Below are 24,120 nucleotides of genomic sequence, written 5' to 3'. Positions count from 1 at the left end.
CCCAAGCGTCTACGAGGGAGATGATTTGATGTAGTGATTAAAGACTTAAGAAACTTCTAGTCCCACCTAAGGCACAAAGCCACTAGTCACTCTTTCTCAGCCATAGAAAGCAGGTAGTAGCAAACTACTTTTCAAAACCTTACCAAGAAAACTGCAGGGATTTACCAGGCAGTTGCCAGAAGTCAGACAGAACAGAATAGCAGAGTTGGAAGGGAACTTGGAGGTCATCTAGTCCAACCACCTGCTCAGGCAGGAAACCCTATACCATTTCAGACAAATGGCTGACCAGTCTCTTCTTAAAAACTTCCAGTGTTGGAGCACTCACAACTTCTGGAAGCAGGTTGTTCCACTGATTAATTGTTCTAACTATCAGGAAATTTCTCCTTAGTTCTAAATTGCTTTTCTTCTTGATTAGTGTCCATCCATTGCTTCTTGTCCTGCCTTCAGGTGCTTTGGAGAATAGGTTGACTCCCTCTTCTTTGTGGCAACCCCTGAGATATTGGAACACTGCTATCATGTCACCCCTCGTCCTTCTTTTCATTAAACTAGACATACTCAATTCCAGCAGTTCTTCATATGTTTTAGCCTCCGGTCCCCTGATCATCTTTGTTGCTCTTCTCTGCACTCTTTCTAGAGCAGGGATGTTAAACTGGCGGCCTGCGGGCCAGATGCATCATGCGCAGGCCACACCCACCCCGGCTTCGCAAAGGCAAAAAACGTCATGATACATCACAATACATTACGTGACACGATCGAGTTTGACACCTGTGTTCTGGAGGCTCAATATCTCAATATCTTTTTTACATCGTGGTGACCAAAACCAGATGCAGTATTCCAAGTGTGGCCTTACCAAGGCATTATAAAGTGGTATTAACGCTTCACATGATCTTGATTCTATCCCTCTGTTAATGCAGCCTAGTATTGGCTTTTTTGGCAGTTGCTGTATTGGCTTTTTTGGCAGTTGCAGCACAGTGCTGGCTCATATTTAAGTGATTGTGCAAGATCCCTCTCACAGTTAACTGCTATTGAGCGAGGTACCACCTATACTGTACCTGTGCATTTAGTATTTCTTGCCTAAATGTAGAACCTTACTTTTTTCACCATTGAATTTCATTTTGTTAGATAACACCAAACACACACGCACACTGTGGGTGCATTCAGATTAACGCTTTCCTTTGCTCAGTGAAGATGCAGAATGCTTCCACAAGGGGGAGAAATTCCATAGGTGAGCAACATGAGCCAGTGACAGATTAAGATAAAGGCGTCTTCCAAGTCAACCCTGACAACAAAAGAGAAGTGGTTTCGGCAAGTGCCATTGCATTCTGGGATTTTTGTTCATTCAGCATTAGCCTACAGCAGTCCTTGTATGGTTTAATGGTCTTCTATTAAAATGCTAATCAGACCCGAAATTGGGTGCTGCCTTGTACTATGTTAAAGCGTCAGATTAAGTTTGTTTTGTTTGATTTCCTTCCGTTCTGTGACATTTACTCTTAGGAAAGGGCGCCAAGGACAGCAGCGAGGAAAGAGAAGCCAAGTGACAATTGTGATTATTTCGATGTGATACTCCAGGCTGGCACTTAGATTGCGGTCTCCTCGGGGCACATCTCCATCCTTCGATTTACTGTCCCGTGAAGTAACGTGCTTAACAATATTAGGCGGAAGCCAACTGCGTCGAATGGGCGACAAAGCAAACTCGGAATTAAGGCAGGCATCAGAGAGGGAGAAAGGCAGACGCGCTCTGGAAGAAGCCGGGAAAAGGGAACTCGGGGGAACGGATCCCGCCGGGCCGCGCTGCTTTCTTCTGATTCGCAGAGCAGGCAGCTAAGCGGGAGGGGGCGCCTTACCTGGCTCAGGTACGGGACGGGAAGTACCTGCTGCTTTGGGGATCACGTGCCTCGGAGGGGAGGAGGCGGCGGCGGCGGCGGCGGCGCTGTCGTCGTCGCGGGAGAGCGACTGCTGGGTCAGAGCGAAGGTGCTCGGCCGACGGCGCGGAGCAGGTAAAGAAAGGCGGGCATGGCGGCGGGGAGGGGGAAGGGAGAGGTGTCCTCTTCGGGGTTTGCGGACTTTGGCATCCCCACCAGCGAAGGCGAAGGCTTGGAGCGCTGCCCGGGAGAAGGAAGGCAAGCCTGCTTCTCCTTCCCGATCCTCGGAAACCGAGGGTGGGGGGGGTTGTTTGTTTTCGCTTGCTTGTTTTTGACCGGGTGTCCCATTATTAAGCCGGGGCTTGTGCGGTTTTCCCTTCAAGCGAGAGCGGTTGGCGCGCTCTGCCTGGACCTTCCGAGCCCGGCGCCGGAGCCCACTTTGGCGGTTCTCCCCTACAACTTCCAGCTGTTTCCCGGGAAAGGGCGGGCGGAGCAGGTGCCCGAAATGCGAAGGGAAAACGGCTCCTTTGAACTTGTGGTGGGGCTTTCGGTGCGCCCTCCCGGTCTTTACTTCTGCTGGGAAGGGAAACATCTGGGGGCATCTGGGGGGAGGGGGAGGGGATCCGATCCGGCCGAGGCCACGAGCAGTTCGTTGGTGCTGCTCGCTGTTTGAGCGACTTTTCGCTGGGTTGTGCTTCCTCAGCGGCCGGGTTAACCATTGAGTAACCTGCTTGAGTTTTCTCGCACTCCAACCTGGGAAACCGAGTAGAGGGAGAGTTTGTCTTCCGCTAGGAACGGAATTGAGAGTTGAGCCAAATCTTGTAAAGCAGGGGATGAGGAAATTCATGGACTTTTGCGATTAGGAGATGCAACGAATCTCTCTCCCTGTGTGTGTTTCGCGTTGCCCTGGCTTCTTAGAAAAGGCTGGCATTCCCTTGATCCCCACAATACATTTTACAGTTCTGTTCTTACATGTACGTAGTGTAGAGATGTACTCTTAACTCCACTTTCTATTTGTAATTTCCAGCCTCATTGTTTATAAACCATCTCTCCCCCCATATATATTTCCTAATTTAGAATCCCCACTCTGTGCACCTGATGAACTGAACCACAGCCTAGCAAAGCTTTTGCTATATATTTGTTTCTGAAAGTGCTACAGGTTTCCCTCTCTGTAAGCATGTACCTTTAAGAACCTAAGCCCTTTGTGGAAAAGCCTAGCATTTCTGCAACCATCCCAGCAGGTAGCCTACTGAGAACAGCCTACTAGACTGTGGGTTACTTTTCTGCTCACCTCTCTTTGTCTAAAGTAGACTGTGCAGAGGACAAGATTTTTGAATAAATAAAAGCAGTGTCATTGGCACAGGTAGGAGGTGGAATATGAGCAGGTGTAACTCCTTTGCAGTTTTTCAAAGTACTGAGGCCTTGGCTCCCTTTGCATCTGGTCACACTGGAGAATTGTTTTCTGCAGAGGGGAAAAGTGACTTTTCTTGCCTTGTCAGGAAAGTTGGTCAGAATTCTGTGAAATTTAGTTGTAGGAACCAGTGAGAAGATAATGTTCATAGAAATTGTAGACACTGGTCTGCCAGAATTCTCTTTGTTAAACTTTCAGTTGCACAGAAGTAAACATTAGATCAGATTTTTTCTAAAAAAAATGTGGAAAGCCGTGTGCTTGTTCTCTCTGGCTGGATTCACACAATGCTCTAAGCTAGTGGTTTTCAAACATCTTGATCTCGGGCTCTCTTTACATTTTTAAAATAATTACGGATTCTGAAGAACTTTGGTTTATGAGGATTTTATCAGTAGATATTTACTGTGTTAGAAATTAAAACTGAGAAATGTTAATTTATTTGACCTTGAACATTTGCTGCTCAAATCCATAATGTGTTTTGATTTGCTGCTCAAATCCATAATGTGTTTTGATTTAGGCTTATTGTGATACATGGAGTCAACCATATGACTGTAAACCATAGTTTGAGGTTTAGGATTACAGTACTGTATATGTGAATTAGACTACTGATGCTTGTTGAAACTTACCAAAATAGAGTGTAAGTGTATTAATCTCGCCCCTTGCTTACCTGTAACTGTTTAGAATACAGATGGATTGCCAAGATTTGAAATCATTGTGGTTATACTGTATGTGTGCTGATGGGTAGGGCCTTCATATGACTTGACCAGGCTTGAAACTTTTCAGTGGTTCAAATCAAAAGGAAGAGGAAGAGGATAGGGAAGATTTACTCATACCACGCAACCATAAAAGAATTGGCAGCTTTACACTGTGTTTTATAAGGGTGGAACTTTTGCTTGGACATTGCTTCATCTGAAAACCGCCCTATCTGAAATCTAGGATGGCCCAAGTTCCTTTCCCCACTAGACCTCTGTGCCTTAATGGCCAAGCAGAGATCTGATGACATGATTACCTGCTCAGCAAACATAAGTATGTCCTGATAAATCTTGCTCTTTTTGAAAATGTGAAAAGTGCAGGAACTGTGATAACAAAAAGAACACAATAAAAGTCCAGTTTTCTCTCTTTCATGCCTTGAAGTGGTAAAATTAACTTGAATATACCTCTGAAATAAAAAGGTTCAGATTCTCAGAACTTGGTTGTTGTTAGAGAAGGTAGATCAATTTGGAACAAAGTGGAAATGATTCGGGATATCTCTAGGTTCTGTCTAACGCACAGTCAAAAACTGCTGAAACTGTGGTATTAAAGATAACACTTGGTGTAAGCAATCCCTGTATAGGTTACTCTGTGATTAGTCCCTGTGGTGCTTGTCTTAGAAAAAGAAGTTCAAAGGTAACAGGAGAGGTTTACCGGCTTGGACTTCTGGATCGGCTCAAGGACTTGCTGAGCAGCCCTCTTGACTCACTGGCAGAATACAGACAGTACTCTGAATTGTAGGCTAACGTCCATGGATAGGTTCACACATGGCATGAAGATAAAAAATGGTAGGCTGACTTTGGGGGCTTATTTCTTCCTAAGGGAGCTTAGCTCCATACTATGATTCCAGCGGCATGAAATCAACTTGTCTCAGTGCAAGAGAATTGGTGCCACCTTTTGACCAGTGACTCATGAAAGCTTCCTAAAGATCATGGGAATGAGTCTGTCTCACAGCTGACTTTTTGCTCGGGGCTTCCAGCATTAGAATATGGTGTCAGAAGGAAGAAGAGGGGAAAACAAAACACCCCTCTGAGTCAAGAGACGTTGGCAACTGCAGACTTTCTGTGTGGAAATACACAGAAATTAGTTCCTGCATCTACTCCAAGAAAGCACTGTAATCTAAGGCAGTGCTTTTCAACCTTGTAGGATGCAGGTGGTCCTTGATTTATGACCACAATTGAGTCCAAACTCTGCTACTTGTCAGGTGAGTTCCACCCCATTTTACAAACTTTCTACAGCTAAGTTAGTAACACAGTTGTTAAGTGAATCTGGATTCCCCATTGACCTTGCTTCTCAGAAGGTTGCAAAAGGCGATCACATGACCCTGAAACATTGCAACCCTTTTAAATATGGCTGCCAAGTGTCCTAATTTTGATCTCATGACCATGGGGATGCTGCAATGGTCGTAAGTGTGAAAAATGATCGTAAGTCATTATTCTCAGTGCAGTTGTAACTTTGAACAGTCACTAAATGAAAGATTGTAAGTTGAGAACTGTATAAAATATACTTGGATGATCAATTATTCATTTAATCTAGATCCATCTTGGTAGAAACAAAACACACCTTTTATTTTATTGGTGGCAGCCACTAAGGACTTACTTAAGTGTCAGGGATTTAGCTTGGTTCCTTGGTTCTCACATTTCCCACAGGAACCAAGCTAAAAGTGGTACATTTACTATCTTTTGAGATCTACTCATGTAAAAGAGTTTTTCCTTGCTAGCCAGATGTCAGCATGAGTTAAGACCCAAGGTGAGTCCTTCCTAAGTAAATAGTTGGGAGTTTTATGAAAATAAGAATGTAATTATTTCAAGAGCTAGATGGGATAACTTGTTAAAGTGCAAGGAACAAAATCACTTGTTGATGCTAAAATATTTATTATTTTTGATGCAAGAAATATTTAGAGATATTAGAAGTAACCATTTACAGTAGGCGTATTCTTATTGGCTGGGGGTGATTCTCTCTCTCTCTCTCTCTCTCTCTCTCTCTGAAAAAAATCAATATCACAATTGTTCCTTTGTTGAAATGGTACACTGAGATTGTTTGAAAGTTCCACAGAAACGTGATGTTTAATAAGATAAGAGCAGCCAACCTTTTTTTCATCCTACATAGACAAAGGCATTTTTCTGTTCCTGGTAAGGAGGGAGAAGACAGCTCTTTGGAAGCTGGATTGCTTTAGGGATAATCAGGTTGATGTGGACTCTGACGAACCTTCCCAGACGGGATGGCAAAGAACCCGAAGAGGATGTGCTTGTCTCACTCTGCCAAACTGGAGTAATTTGGGGGGAGCATGGTGATCTTGAGACTGGGACTAGCATGGGGAGGGGTTAAAATTTTCCTGCCACGGAGATCCTGATGTAGGTGCTATTTTTCCCCTCCCTGATAATTGCAGTGGGGAACAAGTAATTTTCATAAAGATTGTCCAGGACAAAGTGGTCTTGACATGCTTCCCAGCAGCCTTTTTTTTTTTATCAAGGTGGCTGTTTCTTTGAAATGCTGGGACCTTGGATTCCTGAAGCCCAGTGTATATTGGAAGCCTGCCCATGAACCTGATCAGAGCAAATGGTTGTTGTTTCCTGGTGTCCTGAGCAAGCACTGGAGCAGAAGATAATGGGCAACCTTGCAAGCTTTCCTTATTGAACATAGCTGCCCTTTTGGTATTTGGGCAAGCTTTCTTAGGCCATTCCTTTTGCTGATGAAAGTTTTTCAATAAACGTCCTCAAATTACATCCACTTTTACCTATGCATAAAGTGAGGTGAGCAACGCTTTTTAATGCACCGTGCAGAGGCTGCTTTCATAGAAGGTGAAACAACTATCAATATCACAGGCACACTTTTATGCACAAGGAACATAGGCTAAGATGTAAATGCTGTATACACGTGTTACATTAGAATATATCCAGAGCTGTTAATACAACTTGCATCTGGAGTAATCCTTGATTTACAAGTTTAAGGTCAGATTAGTTTGGATCTTTTCAGGGTGATCAAATTACATTTCTCTTCCCAGGAAAGGGTGTGTGCATGTGTGCGTGCGTGCATGCATGCATGTTCAAAGGGCAAAGTGGAGATAAATCCGAAAGCTGTGCTGAGGGAACAATATAGTATTTCTTTGGGCAGGCCTAAAATAGCTCTTTAGGTCCCTGCTACTGTGCATTAAACAATGAAAGTCACTGCCATAGGACATGCTAATGCTTTCAGAGATGGCTGGTGGTGTATTCATTGGTGGCTATTACCCACAGCCTTTTGTTTGCTTCACGGCTTGTCTTGCTTGGGAACCTTTCCATCATAGCATCTTGTGGGGTGGTTGCTGGTAGACTGCCAGATGAGGTGGATGTGTGATCCGACTCAGTAAGTAAATTCCTCTGGTGTGCTGATTATTAAGCAATCCGGTTTTGCTTTCCGCCCAGGAAATGAAGCAATTGCTGATGTGTACTCCCATTGAACTAGAAACTAGAAACTTGAGGGTATGTTCTCTCCTGACAGTCTGGCAGGCAGTTGACGGGGGTTCCTGGAGTGAAGAAATCATGCATGGACCTGGCTAAATGGGAAACAATCTGTTCTGTTTTTTAGAAAAGAAAGAAAAACTTAACGTAAATATCCAACTATAAAGATTTGATAGAGCCCTGGAACCCCCTTGATGTTGTAGTATAGATGAGTGAACAACATCTACTGTGCACTCTTCTTTTGAAATGTTAATTAATTTACCTTTTGGCTAATTGGCTTCCTGTGAATACGAAATAACTCTTTATTCCCACCTTATCCTGAAGATCTCACTAAATTTATTCATTTATTAGATTTTTATCCCCTCTTTATTACATTATAAGTAACTCAAGGTAGTTGAACATGCCCAATGCTCCTCCTTCCTCCTGATCCTGAATCAGTGTCCTCCACAATTCCCTTATCAGTCCGAGGGGGCATGCTGGTTATGACCTACATGTAAATTATTGACTAGTCCGGCTGGGGAACTCTCATTGCTGTGTATTTGTTTGGTTTTATCCATCCTTGCTGAGTGATGTGAATCAAAACGTAACTTGCTCAAAGCCCTTGGACCGCTCTTCGTCTGGGTCTCAGTCCTGCTTCCACTGGGCTGCTTCTCTAAGAAACATAATCTAAAACAGGGGCGAGCATCTAGCAGGGTCATCTAGCCCTTCAGCACTCTCCAGCTGCACTGCTGACATTGGGAATAAAAAGGTTAGGTGTTTGGTGAAGAGATATTGTTGCTCCGAAAATAAGAGCCCAGCCCTATTTATATGGTAAAACCTAATTTTCCTGACTTATTCCTTATGACCTCAAAGTAAAAATTACAGGAACCCATGTTAAATCTTAATGCTTAGTCTTTACATTTCCCTTCATTCCATCCTGAGGACATATTGCAAGGTAGGGCAATACTGTTATCATTTATACATAGTTCTTAATTTGCACCATTGGTTTAGCAATCGTTCAAAGTTACAACCACCGTCCCCACACTTGCAGTTTCCCCATGGTCATTTGATCAAATTTAGTTGCTTGACAACATGTATTTATGATGGTTGGGCAGCACGCAGGTCATACGATTGCCATTTGTGAACCTCCCAGCTGGCTTCTGACAAACAACGTCAAGGGGAGAAGCCAGATTTGCTTAAGGATTGCACAAGTCACTTAATCATTGCAGTGATTTGCTTAAAAACTATGGCAAAAAAGTCATAAAATCAGGCACAACTCACTTGTTTAGCAACAGAAATTCTGGTCCCAACTGTGTTGAGGACTAGTTGTACAGTTTGTGAGTTAGTGGGTATCTTCCTTAAAGTCCCCTTAATAAATTCATGCCAGAGGTGAATTTTCAATTGGGCCTTTCTGGTATAGAACTACGGCACTCAGGCTTTCAACCTTTGTGATATGCTAGTTACATATAGCTCCATCCTATACCTCACTCATGTTACAGGTAGCTTTTGACTTGCAATCACAATTGAGCCCAAAATTTCTGTTCCTAAGCAAGACCATTGTTAAGTGAATTTTGCCCCATCTTATGACCTTTCTTGCCACAGTTGTTAAGGGAATCACTGCAGTTGTTAAGTTAGTAACCTGGTTGTTAAGTCAATCTGGCTTCTTCACTGAGTTTGCTTGTGAAAAGGTCACAAAAGGTGATCACATGCCCCCAGGACACTGAAACTGTCATAAATACATGCCAGTTGCCAAGTGTCCGAACTTTGATCATGTGATCTCAGGGATGCTACACTGGATGTAAATGAGAAAAACAGTCATATCTTTTTTCTCCTGTAACTTCCAACGATCACTAAACAAATGGTTGTAAGTTGAACTTACCTGTACTCATAGATTTCAGCAGAACAACTTCTAAATGAACCTGTATAAGAATGTAACCCTGGTCCCTTGAGCACCCTGGCCCGTCTGCTTTTTTTGGCCCAGAAGGCAATATGGCTCATTTCCAGTGATCACTCCAGGCACCTTCCTTTTTTCTGCCCAGAGGGGGATTGAAATGTGCATTAAGATTACTTTTTTATCTGCATCAGGAGAGGGGAGAGGCTTTGGGATGTTGCGTTCACTTTAGGGAGAGCAGCAAAAAAAAAAAAAAGGTCAGTGATGAACAATATAGCTGGGTGGATTTTGAAAACCTGATGTAATTGGGTATTGAGAAAGAGTGAGTGAATGAAAGTATTGAGTTACAGGAAAGGTAGAATTGGTCCTGACTGTTTCCTTGAGTTGTTATTCAACAAACAATATTTGGGGCATGCAATTTGGGGGAATGATCGACTAGGAAAAACATCTCTCTTTGTCGCAAAGTTCAGGGATATGGAAGGAGAGGGCAGCAAATGTAATGGATGGATGGGATCAGGGAGATAATTGGGATGTCCTTGCAAGAATTGCAGAGGGTGTTTGCCCATATAATCAGCAGGGTTGGGCCTGACTTAATAGCCTTAGCTAACCAAATACAAGTTCGTAAATGTTGAAGTATTTCCATCTCAGTGGAACATATGTATGTTTTTGTGGGGACGGCAACAAACAAGGATGTCTGTGGAGATTCTCAGTCATTCGTGTTGTCTCATAGTTGTCTCAAAGGTATTTTTTTTCTGGGCTGTTTTTTGTTTTGTTTGAGGCAGAAGAAGAAGAAAATGTTTCACTTCTCATGCAAAAAGCTTCATCAGTTCCGATGATGGGAGAGAGGGGAATGGGAGGATAGGTAGTGACAATTGAGACTGGATGGTAGAGGGATGGAAGGATAAGTTGTGATAGGATGGTAGTGTGTGTGAAAGGATTATATTTCTTTGCAGTCTTCTGGTCTCTCCAGGCAGTACAGTTTGCCTCACATGAAATACTGAAACAGTACTTTCATCTGAATGGGATTTCTCATCAAATCTCTCTTGATTTTGTAGTTTTCAATTTTTTAAAAAACAAATTATTTGATTTTTCAAGTGTGTTAATGATTTAACATATAAAAGGAGGAAAAGCACCATACAACAACACAGAAAAAAACATAAATAAAATAAACTAATAAGAGAAAAAACTGTTAGAATACCTAAATATAAAATGAAAAGCTCAATTCTTAAACAAATTGAAATTCAATCAGATAAAGAACAATTGAATGGCTGACCTCAGTCTATCCAGTTCATATTCCATCCAGCGATTTATGTCAATGTGAAAGAATAAAACAATATATTTAGTTATATCCCCTGTATAGGAAAGCTAAATCTCCATAACTGATTTTTCAAATGTGATTTAACTTCACATTGACATCTTTAATGTTTGTTTTCTCAGAAACTTAGTGAATATTAAACCAAAATAATGGCACAAGAAAACAAGGGCAAAATGTGTGAGTTGTGTCTCTTCCAAAATATTATATTTCTAATATACAGAAACCCAATCTATACAACATACAAGTAGTCCTCAATTTACAACCATTTATTTAATGACCATTTGAAGTTACAAAACGGCACTGAAAAAAGTGATTTATGACCATTTTTCTCCCTTATGACAGATGTAGCATCGCCATGGACACATAATCAAAATCTGGCCGCTTGGCAACTGGTTCATATTTATGACAGTTTCAGTGTCCTGGAGTCCTGTAATCATCTTTTGCAACCTTCTGATGAGCAAAGTCAATGGGGGAAGCCCGATTCACTGAACAACCACATTACTAACTTAACAACTGCAGGGCTTCACTTAAGAACTGTGGCAAGAAAGGTCGTAAAATGCAGCACTTTAACAATTATCTTGCTTAGGAACAGACATTTTGGGCTCAATTGTGGTCATAGGTCAAGGACTATCTGCATTGTATGGTGCATCTAATATTCTCCAGAAAGAATCTTTGGTTACATTTTAAGATTGCAAGATAGGGTTGCTTTATTAAAACAAGATATTCCAGGTCTTTGTTCTAAATTACTTGTAGGTTATACCCAGGGCTTTTTTTTCTCGTAGAACGCTCAGAACGGAGTTCCGGCACCTTTTTTGGATGGAACCGTGTAGGGTAGGCAAGGCGGGTTGTATGACATGTGTGAGTTCCGGCACCTTTTTGTTTTACAAAAAAAGCACTGGTTATACCTATCTAACCTTATATCTATCTAAGTGCTATTTTTCAGTTATACATAAAAATTAATAGTTGTTTGGGAACCTCCAACTCTTTTTCCAACAATATTAATCATGTAGGAGTTTTGGGCACTGCTAACGCATGTTTCAAATAGCAAGCATCAAAATAAAATTTATGCTGTCCATATTTAAGTCATTTTTACTATAATCTGTTGAATGGGAAATGAGACAGAACCAGCCTTGTAAATGAAAAAAGTAATACTGTATTAGCTTGTTTAGCCAATTGATTAATTATGTGTCACCAAAGCATTCCAAGTGATCACAGATAATCTGCATGATTAGTCAAATTACTGGTTTGTTCTTGTTCCCATTTTAGGTGTCCTTGCCTGCATCTGATTCAGAAAATCATTTAGGCAGAGCTCTAAAATAATCCAGTAGTAATCCAGCAAACTATAAACCAAATCCAGAGATCTTGTTAAGCCACAGTTGTAATAAATAAGCTAATAAACAATGGTATCAAACTCTGGCTTACTTAGTTAAACAATCCATGGGTTACCACTGGTGCCATTGAGAATTATTCTAAGCTATAATGGCTAAATGAAGTGTGCTCTATCAACAAGAAGCAACAGAGTATTCTGTCTTTCTTGCATATGTGCTTGAATGCCGCTTGTCACTTAGCATTTTGCAAACTATGCTTCATGTTTATATAAGGGTATGCTTTAAAATACTACAAAAGACAGTGGTGAGAAATTAAATGCAGGCAATGTCTCCCAAGGAACAAGTTTATGAATAACAATTTATGGAGCATCCTACATTTATGGAGGATTATATTACATTGCAGGACAGAATGACTGATCTATTGTCCCGTTTTTGTGTGTGGATGTGGGGTGAAAAAATGATCAGAATTGCCATGTTGGTGGAGAGCAGAATGTTCCGTGGCTATACCAAAAAATGCAGCAAGCCAGTTGCAATCCTGTTCCACATCCCTAATGTGTATTCATTCAGAAGAACATCTAATTGACCATTTGTTCAATGGAAGAAATATCTTCTGATGATTCCAGACAATTTCTGAGTTGTACTAAGATTGTGGGAGGCCCAGATTTAAATCTAGCAGTTGTCTAGATATTTGAGTATCATTCACTTTGTCTCTTTCTTTTCCAGGGGCAAACAAGCCTGGTGTTTCTCTCCCAGGACTTTCTTGCAGCAGAAGAACTACTTGAAGAACTGAACTACCTTTGGGAAGCTGCTGCAGTACAGGCAGAAGTTGGTGCCAGCAGCCTTTCTTCTGCGGCAGTGGGGACTTCCTCCCCTCATCCTGTCCCTCTCCTGGTTGGAGAGGTGGGCAATGGCTGGCTCTGGACAACTTGCATTCCTTCTGACAGTGTCTCTCCAATCCCTTTTGCATCCTGCATGGGGTCAGGGTGGGTGAGCTACCTTTGCTGCCATAAAGGAAAGAAGAAAGGGCTGGCTAGAATTTGGGGAGGGAATTTGGCATCTCTGCTGGCTGGTGGTTTGTGCAGTTGCCTGTCTGCTAAGTGATTGCCTGGAAGAGTGGATTGTGTCCAACAGTCAGAATGTCTTCTCTAAATTACTTTTCCCCTCCCTCCCGAAACTTTGAAACTCTGTATCTGCAACAGTTTGGACAGTAAATATCCAGCTTATACTACAAATTCTAGGAATTCTATCTCCAGTTGAAGTATGATTGGCTTTCATTGACTGGCTTTATTTTGATATCTTAGACTGTAAAGTATTTAGCAAGAGCACAATGTCATAGTTAAACAGTGCTCCATGTCAGGTATCATTATATGCTTATTTTTATTTGATTTGTTCTACTTACAAGCCCCCCCAAATGCTAAAGCAAATCTAAGGGAATAGGCAATAAATTAATGAAAACATTTGAGGGGGGAAAAACAGGGAAAAAAATCAATGATAAACCAGATAATGTACCATTAAATACCATGTTCTGAGAAAACAGCATAAATAATAAACCAATTAAAATATTCAGTTATCAAATTAAATATGGAGCCAGAAATCACTTTTCCCCAAGGCCTGCTGAACAAAGCCAAGTCCTCAAGCTTTCCCAGCAGGCATGGGTGGCTATGGTGAATGGCTGCCGCGAGGCCCTGTTAGACTGCAAGTTTTAGTGTAGGACCAGGAACACCTGCTTCCATTGTTTATTTTGAGAACGCTCCATTTATTTAAATTTAATTAAGTTGAATTCAATTTAACCCTTGAATGTTTGATTGTTTTGCATAGCTTTCATTCTGAACTGGATTTTAAAACTTGGAAGAGTTTGAATACAAACATTTCAATTTTGTTGTTGAGTTTATTCTGTTGCACAAACTACCTTAGGGGACTTTAGTCCATAAACGTAGCTTAGAAATAGTTGTAATAAATAAACTATGCAACATTATGCACACAATCTATTAAATTTGAAGTGTCATGATTTGCCAAATACATATTTGGAAAATATTTGACTTCCAGTTTGGTAGAGCGGAGGGGCAAATTAGTTTGTGTTCAGAGAGATCACAATTATATACGTGCCTTGTTCTTGTAGTTTTGATTTCTCTGCAGTCTGAGAAAGCCCGTAGCCTTCAAATTTCTGCTCATTCAAATATAGTGAGACATTAAAATAATAGATCAACTAAAATCCAAATCCTTTTCTTTCCTCCGTGGCTGAATTCTGAATTATTTCTGAATTTTTTGCCTCTTGGCTAAATCTCACCTACAAATTGCAAAACAGTTTCAGGGTATAGCTCAGACTCCTTCAGGCCAGGGAATGAGATCTGGCTAAATTGTTGGTGCCCTCCTATCACTCTGGGCGTGGATTCTCTGAAACTTGGGAAGACTGCTGAAACCTGGTGGCTCCACCTCGTACCTTCTCATACCTGGAACAGCGCTCAGGCCAAGGCAGAAGTGGAATGCCTGGGAGCAGAAACTGTTCAAACACGAGCCACACCTGCCCCAAGAGCAAGGTGAAAGCATGTCAATGGAAGTTTCTTTAAAAAACAACACCACCAGCAATTTTGTAGTCAAGGGAGTCATTTCCTAAATGTTGCATTTCTGGGTGAGGCTTAACAATCTTGCTGGTATTTGGGACATTTTAAAAAGGAAACTCATGGATGGAGTATTCATTTTGAAAAGATCGTTGAGCCCTGTGATAAAACACAGATTTCCAAATGAGTCTGAAAATGTATTTATGTAGGCAGGATTTGAATTAAACTCTGTGGAAGTAGTGTATCTATGTTTCTGTTTCGCTAATGCCAAAACTTTAACTTAGGTATAAATAGGGCAGGCAATGTCCCAGTAGTAAGCTTAAATGTATGAAACAACCAACTCTAACTAGCATTGGGAATTAGTGAATGATTGAAGCTATTCCTTGATGACCATTTCTTTCTGGCACTACTACCCGGGATTGTCCATGGATATTTTATTTTATTTTATTTTATTTTAATTCCATTTATATCCCGCCCTTCTCCGAAGACTCAGGGCGGCTTACAAGCTTAACAGTAGCCTTCATTCTATGTATATGTCTGCTTATTAGGGCTTTTGCCCCCCCCAAGCGGCATTATTACGAAGTCAGCTTAATGCCCCCAACAATCTGGGTCCTCATTTTACCTACCTCGGAAGGATGGAAGGCTGAGTCAACCTTGAGCCTGGTGGGACTCGAACCTGCACTAATTGCAGGCAGCTGGTGTTACTTACATTATTTTTATTCAAACAAAGAAGAAACAATCCAGGTGAACAGGTTAGAAAACCATCTATTTGCCACATTACAAAGATGCCTGGGTATATTATGTCATAACGGTTAGTTACTGGGTGGCATTCCATTTAGTTGTGTATGGCTGGATAAAAAAAATCCCATTACCTTGGATAGATTTGATTTCTTGGCTGGTGTGTTATTACAAATCAACTTGAAGGAAAGACATGAATGGAGTATCATTGAGATCTGTGCTGAACCCTATGATGTTCCATATTTTTATTCATGATTTAAATGCTTCTGTAGGGTGTTATTTTAATCAGACTGGAGATCTAAAGCATGTTTTATGCTCCTGCATTTAGGTCCAAGAATAAAGGTAACTGAGTAAGGTGGCAACAGTGTGTATGAAAAGTCTAAGGGCCGACATTGTTGCCAAGCTGACCATGATCCAGCAAAGTGGCAGAACCACTAATAGTAAAGGCTAATTTTCATTCAGCAATGCTTTCATCTGCAATACCATGTCCTACTTATGGTTAAATGATATTTTAAGAAGAATTGCAACTGGAAAGTCCAGAAAAGCAGCCACGATGGTCAGGGGCATAGACATGACAGAATAGGGAAGAAATTGACTAGGGTTGAGGAGGGAAGATTGGAGTGATATGATATCAATTGTCAAATATTTTGGGGGAAAATAACATCTAGAACAGGCATATCAAACTCGCGAAGTCACATGATGTCGCGTGACGTATCGCGACTTTTCCACCATTGCTGGCAATGGGGTGGGCGCGGTTTCAGGATGATGCGTCCGACCTGGGGCCTGGCAGTTTGACATGCCTGATCCAGAAGATGGAGCAGAATTCTTTTTTGTGTTCCAGAGAACAGAAGTTATTCCTGAAGACAAATTAGATGTGCAAACCCAATTAGAAGGACTTTCCTAATAGACACCAATTTTGAATAGACTATGCTATGAGACTGTGTCCTTATTTTTACTGGAGGGACTTAGGGAGAGCTTCAGTAGTCTCCTATCTGGAATGCTGTAGTTTGTAACGGAGAAGTGTTGTACAACATCATTTGCAAGATTTCTTCCATGGCATTAGAGCCAGGTATGGGGCTCTTCCTGTATTTCTAATGCTGTTTTATGTCTCTCCAAGGTTCCTCCACTGACAACAGTACTGCAGGGCCTACAGCAGCGCCATCCACTTCTTCCAAAGGCCTGTCGGTAGGTGTCTCGGAATGTGAGCTGAGTTACTAATAGTTCTTGAGGGAAAGGTATAGTAACCCTAGAGCAGGGATGTCAAACTCAATTTCATTGAGGGCTGCATTAGCATTGTGGTTGCCCTCAGGGGGCTGGGTGGGTATGGCCAGGGTGGGCGTGGCCTACTGGGTGGGCATGGCTAGAGTGCATATGGCCTACTGGGTGGGCATGGCCCTTCCCTCACTGTTTCCAGGATGGCTTCGCGGGCCACATGAAACCACTTCGCGGGCCGGATCCGCCCCCCAGGCCTTGTGTTTGACATGTCTGCCCTAGAGCATTTTCCCTTCTTTCCAGTGAATGAGAAGAACACAGCTGATGTTTGTGTTTGATATAGTAAAATTGAGAATTTATCATTATACTAATATAAGATTGGCAATGTGGAACATCACCACTAGATGGTGCCTATTGACTCACAAAGTACTCAGCTTTTTAAAAGAGACAGATCTTGAAAGATAGTTGTGTTCTCACATGAGTACCTATAAAAGTGCAGACTTATACACAAACATAAGTATGCATTGGCAGTGGGAGGCTGGATCTGAGCTGTATTTTTGGTATTGGAAACAAACAAATATAGAAAATCTTGCACAAATTCTCTGCTTTCTGTCTGTGTGTCCATCCATCCTACCATAATTGATAAGGGCTCTGAACCTGAGAAGAAGCTGTGGCAGTTTGGTGAATCAAATAATGAAGCAGTGTGTCTTTAATGTGATTCTTAAAGCAGATGAATCTTTTAAGCTTTTAAAATGACAGTCTGTTTGTTTTATGGAGAGTAGGGGTGCTCGGCTTGTGCGAGATCTCAAATATCTTTTCTAAATATGTGCTCTGGCTTAGCACATAAACAAAGCTGTGGCTTTGGATAGCAACATTTTCTTTAGAGAGTCCTCGAGTTTACAGCCGTTCATTCAGCAACTGTTAAAAATTACAATGTCACTGAACGAGGGACCCTTATGATGGATCCATGAAGTTGTGCCCATTGCACCTTCCCTGCAGTCACGTAATAACTATTTGTGAACTTCCTTGGTCACTTCCCACAAGCAAAGTCAAGGAGAAGCCACCAGGGAAAGCCACAAGCTGCTACCATAAGTTTGCTTTTTCCACTTTTTTTCCTGAGGAACCCCACTACGGAGTATGTCTGCAATATCCCCCTGCTTCCCATGCTCCATAACGTCAGGTGGTCCAGAGGTTGTTGCAGTAACCAGGACTCCTGGGGTTTATGCGTTATGACTATATTGCTTAGCAACAGCAATCCCAGTCCCAATTGCCATCGTAACTCATGCACTGCTGTACCAGTGTGCTACAACTGTTGATTTGTGCAGCACAGACTGCAAGGGGTGGGTAGCAGCTTTTTCATGTTGGGCTCTGCCCTGCTCTGTTTATGTGCTGAACAGCAACTAACTCTGCTCTCCTCCTTCAACTCTTCCTCTCTGCAGAAGGCGGAACTTGAAGCTGCCATAGCTGTGCCTTGTGTTTTTGTAGGCCTCCTGCTAATTGGCCTTTTGGTTTTCATGGGACTCAAAATTCGGGAGAAGCGTCAGACAGAAGGGACCTACCGGCCCAGCAATGAGGAACAGGCAGGTACCCGGGTGGAACCGCAGACCAACCTCAAGCTGCCTCCAGAAGAGCGACTTATCTGACAGAGGGAAAAAGGACTCACGTTTGGTGTGCCTCTTTGGAAAAAACTGCTTAGCACACTGGACTAAAAAAAAAAAAAGAGACTGAGGAATGGACCTGTGAAACGAGAAGATCCCCAGTATGGTTGGCCGCATTCCCAGCTGGCTGGCTAGCTATGAATAGCTGTCAGCGGAGAAGTCCTAAATGCCAGGAAGAGGATTTGAAGGCAGCCCGGGAGGTGGTGAGACCTGGTAGAGATGCAAGGTGGGATCCTGCTCTCTGCACCTGGAAAGAAAAGGCCCACCTGGATGCTGTGGGAACTGACCGTGCTGGTTGGATACCCTCTGTTTTCACTGTCCTCAAGGACAAGTCTTCCTAGACAAGGATTGACTGTGCAGCCAGTGGGAACGGTTGGTCTTTCTGAAGGGAGAAGGACAGGAAGGCTGCTGCCTTGGCCCAGCTGGTGGATTCTGGGAAGGGATTTCAAGTGTGTGCTTTTTTTAAGTGTGTGTTGACCTCTGCTTTTAAGAATACCACTTTTTAATAAAAGCCAATCTCCCTTTTTTTGATAAGGGAAACAATGGCACCACTTCGTGAACTCTGCGGTGGGGAAGGGGTTAATGCACTCAGTTCCTCGATAGAAAGTTTATTCTGAAATGATCTAAATACATAAATGGAGGACATCACTCACACCAAGCAATAAAATGAAGGAAACCATAGAAAGTCTCATTCAATCTTACCGAGCCATCTAGAAATTTTTGCTAGACCTCACACATATGAAACATGCTGTCTATTTATTCTTTGGTTACAAGTTACATCTTTCACGTGTCTCATTTTGAAACACTGGGTCATTCAATTTATATCCTATTTTTATTTTCTGTAACTCAAGGCTGGGTATGTAATGCTCTCCTGCCTCCTGTTTTCTCCACAATCACCACTTTGGAAGTGGGTTGGGCTGAGAGAGAGTGACTGGCCCCAACGACCCAGCTGGCATTCCTGCCTGATGGAGGACTCTCTTTACCCAATTTTCTGGGCCTTGCATAGAATGCACGCAGCGTTTCTTTGATGCAGTGATGAATTAACTCTGGAATAAGGGCATAAAGAGACATCCAGGCTTCTGTACGGGCAATCCTTGGCTTATGTCTATCTTTTAGTGATCATTCAATGTTACAGCAGCACAGAAAAAAAGTCACTTTTGACTGGTCCTTGCACTTACAACCATAACAGCATTCCTACCATCACATGATCAGAATTTGGGCACTTGGCAACCATCATATATTTACGATGGTTGCAGCAATCCCAGGGTCATGTGACCACCTTTGTGATCTTTCCTTTCAACTTTTGACAAGTAGAGTCAATGGAGAAAGCCAGATCTGCTTAACAATTGTGGCAACAGATCTTAAAATCGGATGTGACTCACTTAATGACTACCTCATTTAGTGACTGACGGCTTGGTTCCAATTGCAGTTGTAAATTGAGGACTACCTGTAGCCATCCAAGTTCACGGGTGAAAAGCTTGTTTGGTGTAAGAAACTTACAAAGGAATATTTTAGGCTTTGGCAGACACTAAGTGGCAGCACAGTACTGCATAGCAGGGGTTCCCCAGCCCCTGGCCCACTACAGGGCTGTGGCCTATTCAGAACTGGGCCCCACAAGAGGTGGGCTAGTGTATGTACGCAGTTCCACTTGCATGAACGGCTTCCCAAAGGCTTCTCTCCTGCGTGAGTGGAGCTGCGTGTGTGCATGCACTCTGGCCCGCCTCTCACGCAGCCCAGTTCCCCTCTCCCCCCCCCCCCCGTAACCAGGCCGCCAAGCCACCTGCTCCCAATGCTCCAAAAGCAGAGCGATGAGAGCAGAGGCTGAGTGGGATGAGTGCACTCTGCTCAGCTTCACTGACTCACCGAGGCTGCCTGCGCAGGACACCTGATCCATTTTTGGACTGTCGGGGCAGCCTCCGTGAGTCTGAAGGAGCACGAGACACTGCCCCCAAAGGCTTCTCTGTGCCAAAAAGCTTTTGTAAATGGATGAAAGGCTTCGGGGGAGCAATCTCATGCTGCTTCAGGCCTTCCGTCCCTTTAAAAAAGCTTTTGGCATCGGGAAGCCTGAAGAAGCGCGAAACTGCACCCAAAAAGTACACATGTTCCAGCCCACTGCTCGCGCAGCCCAGTTCTCCTCTTCCCCCCCCCATCAGACCACCAAGCTGCAAAGGTTGGGGACCACTGCTGTATAGTACCATATACAGGTAGTCCTCGACTTACGACAATTGAGCCCAAAATTTCTGTTACTAAGTGAGACAGTTAAGTGAGCTTTGCTTCATTTTACGACCTTTCTTGCCACAGTTGTTCAGTCAGTCACTGCAGTTGTTAAGTTAGTATCAGGGTTATTAAATGAATCTGACTTCCCTATTGACTTTGCTTGTCAGGTCACAAAAGGTGCTCACATGATCCTGGGACACTTCAACCCTCATAAATATGAGTCAGTTGCCAAGCGACTGAATTTTGATCTGAAAGGAGGATTTTTAACTCAGGTTTGGACAACTTTATTGTGTGTGCATGTATGTGTGCAATGGAAGCTACAGCGGGGTAGATAATTTCATGTATTTCTTATTTTAAAATAGCAAGAATCAATGTTGCCTATAGCTGGAAGCACTTGGGGGGCTACCAAAAAGTATCTATCTTAACAGAATAATTAAAGTTGACCCAATGCAACTTGGAAGCTGAAGAAGTCTTTAAAATCACCCACTAGATTTTTTTTCCCCTTCAGGAGTAACCTCACCCTTATCTCTTTTAAGCCTTAAGGGATCTTATACTACCTTACTGCTGCTTGCTAAAACTAGCTATTTCTGGCTGCTCTTCCGTAATTATTTGCATAGCAACTGGACCTAGAAAGGGCTTATCTTAGTTCTGTATTATTGGTCTGATGGATCCCTAGCTTTATCAATGCAGAGGGGCAAAGGATTAGTTTACAGTTTACAGAAAAATGACCTGCAAGGGATCTCTCTCTCTCTCTCTCTCTCTCCTCCCCCCTCCCTCCCTCCCTCCCTCTCTAACTAACTAAGCTACTTTTCCTGATATGCTGTTTGAGAAAGGTTGACATGGGAAGCAGTCTTCCACACTCGGCAGAGGAAAGGGGCTCTGCCCAGCTCAAGAAATTCATTTATTGAAATAGGAATGAAGCCCTGCCAGTTGGCTGCACATGAACTAAGTGCTCCTTTTCCTTTGTGCCATTGACAGACACATCCCCACCATCTTCTGCTGCTCGCAGTATTTTTATGTGCCTGGAGAGATGAAGCCCTTCTACACTGCTGCTCCCTCTCCAAAGGCCTCCAGGTTCAAAGGGTAATTATGACTCAAACACAGAAGGTTCTTTTCTCTTAAACATTGTCTATTTTCAGGATGCTCTTTCAGGCCTCAAATCTTTTCTTCAGTTCCAGCACCTTAGGCTGCATCGATTGCCGAGAAACTAACTGGGACGGTAAGCTGGTGACTCTCCCTAGGTTCTTCTTTGCTACAGAGTCATTGGCTTTTGTTTGTAAAAAGTCTGCAGATGCTTGGATGGTGGAACTACTAGCAATCAACGACTCTACCTTTGGGTTCTCCTTGATTGGAGGTTCAAGGGTCTGGTCATTCCTACATTCTTGTGGCAGCTTGGTAGCAGTGTGGCTCTGTGGTGTAACTGAACTAGGAAAGGCAGTTTCAAGATCTGCCTCCTGGGTCAACGCTGCTTCTGATGGCTCATTGCTAGCCTCCTGGAAGGAAAGAGTGGGGGTGTCCAGACCAGGACTACCTTGCAGCTCAGGGGAGCTGTGGACCAACACCTCATTACTTGTGCTTGCAGCTCTGGCAGACAAAAGCAAAGTGTTTGACGCGTTCTCTTCATCCGTGTAGCCCAGGAACACTCTGTCCTCAGACAGGGAATCATCAGCATGGTCCTGTTCTTCAGATAGGGCTTCATAAAGAGCCTCTCTACTGGGCCTCAGCTGCAACAGGTCAGAAGACAACGGGGTCAATATTCATGCCTTTCCAGTGGCAGCTCCATTGCTGCAGTGGCACCTCTTTACAGGCACCCAGAGTCTGAGCTGGTGGGGCCTACCTTAGTATAGAAGCTCTCCTCTTCTAGGTTACAGAAATCCAAGCTGCGGGTTCCGTAGAGAGGCTGTTGAGCTTGGCTGGACTCCAGCAAGTTTAGTGTCTCAAAAATTTCACCTAAGAGGTCAAACGTCTCTGCATTCAGGCATCTTTCACCTCCCTCAGGTTCCACAGAGGAGTCTGGGGAAGGTGATTTGAAGGAAGCTGAAACATCCCTGGAAGATAAACATAGGAGAGCTTGACATTGTGAGGCAGTTGATAAAATAGAAAGGAAACAATTTTATTAGCAATTGGATTTAAGTAAAGGATTTGCTAAAATGCGTGTGTTTCACTTCGTCCTCTCTGTAAGGCTCTTCTCACAAAAGGTGCAAGGGAACTAATTAATAAAACAGATGAATTTGTGTTCTGAAGCTGAGATTCAAAGTTAATATTTAGGGAGCTACCAGATAAGCTAATCTCAGTCTGGGCTTGCACAACGCCACCAGTGGCATTCATGGGGTGGTCAAAGGGGAGGAGCCAAATTAAAGCAGCAGCATTTTGTCTCTGCCTCTTATGGTTATGTGGTGTGATGCTGCGTACACATACGAAAAGTGTTGGAGCTTGTGAAACCACAGGGCTATGCCACTTCATTTTGAAAAAACCTTCAGTCTTGCACAGAACTCTGAACACTTTCACTGTATATTAAAAAGCACCCTGAGTGGCAAGGTTTTTTTATATTTGCTGTGAACACAGGCTATATGCAGACCCTATGTAGACTTTTGTTCCATGCTCTTTTGAAAACTCTCCCCAAAGAAACCTCTCCCCAAAGATATATGTCTGGTTTTGTTCAAGGAGGGTGAGGTTCCTGCATTTGCCCAAATGAGGAACTCTTGATAAGTGGTACTCATCTAAATTCCACATTGCCACATTTTTAATGAATTTAAATTGAGGTATTTAGCTATAATGCATTAGCAGAGGAAATAGTATAGGTTTGACTCTCTCACTAAAGAGTAATTATCTTGTTAATTTACCATTAGTTAAGAGTTAGTGACCCCTGTTCCAATGGGTTTGAAAATATGATTTGTAACAGGGACAATCTTTTGGTTACTATTTTTTTTCTGCAGCTGGATTTTTGACTCCATTATATAAATGAGGGTGTTTCAAGTACTGTACCCAACTGTTGCTCTTCAGCTAGTAAAGGTAAAGGTAAAGGTTGCCCCGCACATGCGTGCTAGTTGTTTCCGACTCTAGGGGCCGGTGCTCATCTCTGTTTCAAAGCCGAAGAGCCAACATTTGTCTGAGGACGTCTCCGTGGTCATGTGGCCAGCATAACTAGACGCCAAAGGCACACGGAACACTGTTACCTTCCCACCGTAGTGGTCCCTATTTTTCTACTTGCATTTTTTACGTGCTTTTGAACTGCTAGGCTGGCAGAAGCTGGGACAACTAACAGGCGCTCATTCTGTTATGCGGCACTTGGGATTTGACCCGCCAAACTGCCGACCTTCTGATCGACAAGCTCAGCGTCCTAACTCACTGAGCCACCGCGTCCCTTTTGCTCTTCAGCTACAAGGATTTAATTACTCTTCCCACTTCAGGGGATCCTCAGTCTTTGAATGTCTAACATCTATGTGTGTTTTCATCCATCTCTTACATTACTGCCTATGTCAACAACCACATATCTTACAAAATCTTTTCTTTCTTTCTTTCCTTCCTTCCTTCCTTCCTTCCTTCCTTCCTTCCTTCCTTCCTTCCTTCCTTCCTTTCTCTTTCTTTCTTTCTTTCTTTCTTTCTTTCTTTCTTTTCTATAAAAATATGCTAAAGTGATCTAGGCTTTGGAAATTGCAAGTCAATTTTCTACAATCTGAACAGAGATAAAAAGGTCCATGGAAAAGTAGATAACTGTATGATGAACATACCCTGTATAACAGGGCAGAATTAGTTTTTCCAGA

At 42.7% G+C, this 24,120-nt stretch overlaps 2 protein-coding genes across 4 annotated transcripts in view; one reads left to right on the top strand and one right to left on the bottom strand.

The window, feature by feature from the left end:
- The first annotated feature begins 1,883 nt into the window (after nt 1-1,883).
- Nucleotides 1,884-21,113, top strand: CRB3 (crumbs cell polarity complex component 3). 2 transcript variants are annotated; one of them, XM_081317916.1, is made up of 4 exons: nt 1,884-1,997; nt 12,697-12,956; nt 16,387-16,454; nt 17,921-21,113. In XM_081317916.1, the coding sequence occupies exons 2-4, from the start codon at nt 12,881-12,883 to the stop codon at nt 18,122-18,124; spliced, it is 348 nt and encodes a 115-aa protein (XP_081174042.1). In that variant the 5' UTR covers nt 1,884-1,997; nt 12,697-12,880; the 3' UTR covers nt 18,125-21,113. The 2 variants fall into 2 exon arrangements, with proteins under 2 accessions (XP_081174042.1, XP_081174043.1); XM_081317917.1 differs by lacking the exon at nt 1,884-1,997 and adding an exon at nt 5,098-5,224.
- A 51-nt stretch (nt 21,114-21,164) lies between these two features.
- Nucleotides 21,165-24,120, bottom strand: part of DENND1C (DENN domain containing 1C) — a 35,535-nt gene continuing 32,579 nt past the window's right edge. For both annotated transcript variants that reach the window (XM_081316534.1, XM_081316535.1), the window contains 2 exons: nt 22,194-22,404; nt 21,165-22,080 (listed from right to left, as the gene is read on the bottom strand). In XM_081316534.1, the coding sequence (XP_081172660.1) occupies nt 21,505-22,080; nt 22,194-22,404 (787 nt within the window). In that variant the 3' untranslated portion in view covers nt 21,165-21,504. The remainder of the gene's footprint in view (nt 22,081-22,193; nt 22,405-24,120) is intronic.

The sequence above is a fragment of the Vipera berus genome, assembly GCF_964194415.1.
Source record: "Vipera berus genome assembly, chromosome: 2".
Taxonomy (NCBI): domain Eukaryota; kingdom Metazoa; phylum Chordata; class Lepidosauria; order Squamata; family Viperidae; genus Vipera; species Vipera berus.
Note: the sequence above shows the minus strand (reverse complement) of the source record. Positions and strands in the feature narration are given on the sequence as shown.

Bases quoted from the DNA above. Each gene is read 5' to 3' on its own strand.
- CRB3 (XM_081317916.1), top strand. From the start codon at position 12,881: ATGGCTGGCTCTGGACAACTTGCATTCCTTCTGACAGTGTCTCTCCAA. The intron at 12,957-16,386 runs GTGGGTGAGCTA...TGTCTCTCCAAG, and splicing joins GCATCCTGCATGGGGTCAGG to GTTCCTCCACTGACAACAGT. The intron at 16,455-17,920 runs GTAGGTGTCTCG...TCCTCTCTGCAG, and splicing joins CTTCTTCCAAAGGCCTGTCG to AAGGCGGAACTTGAAGCTGC.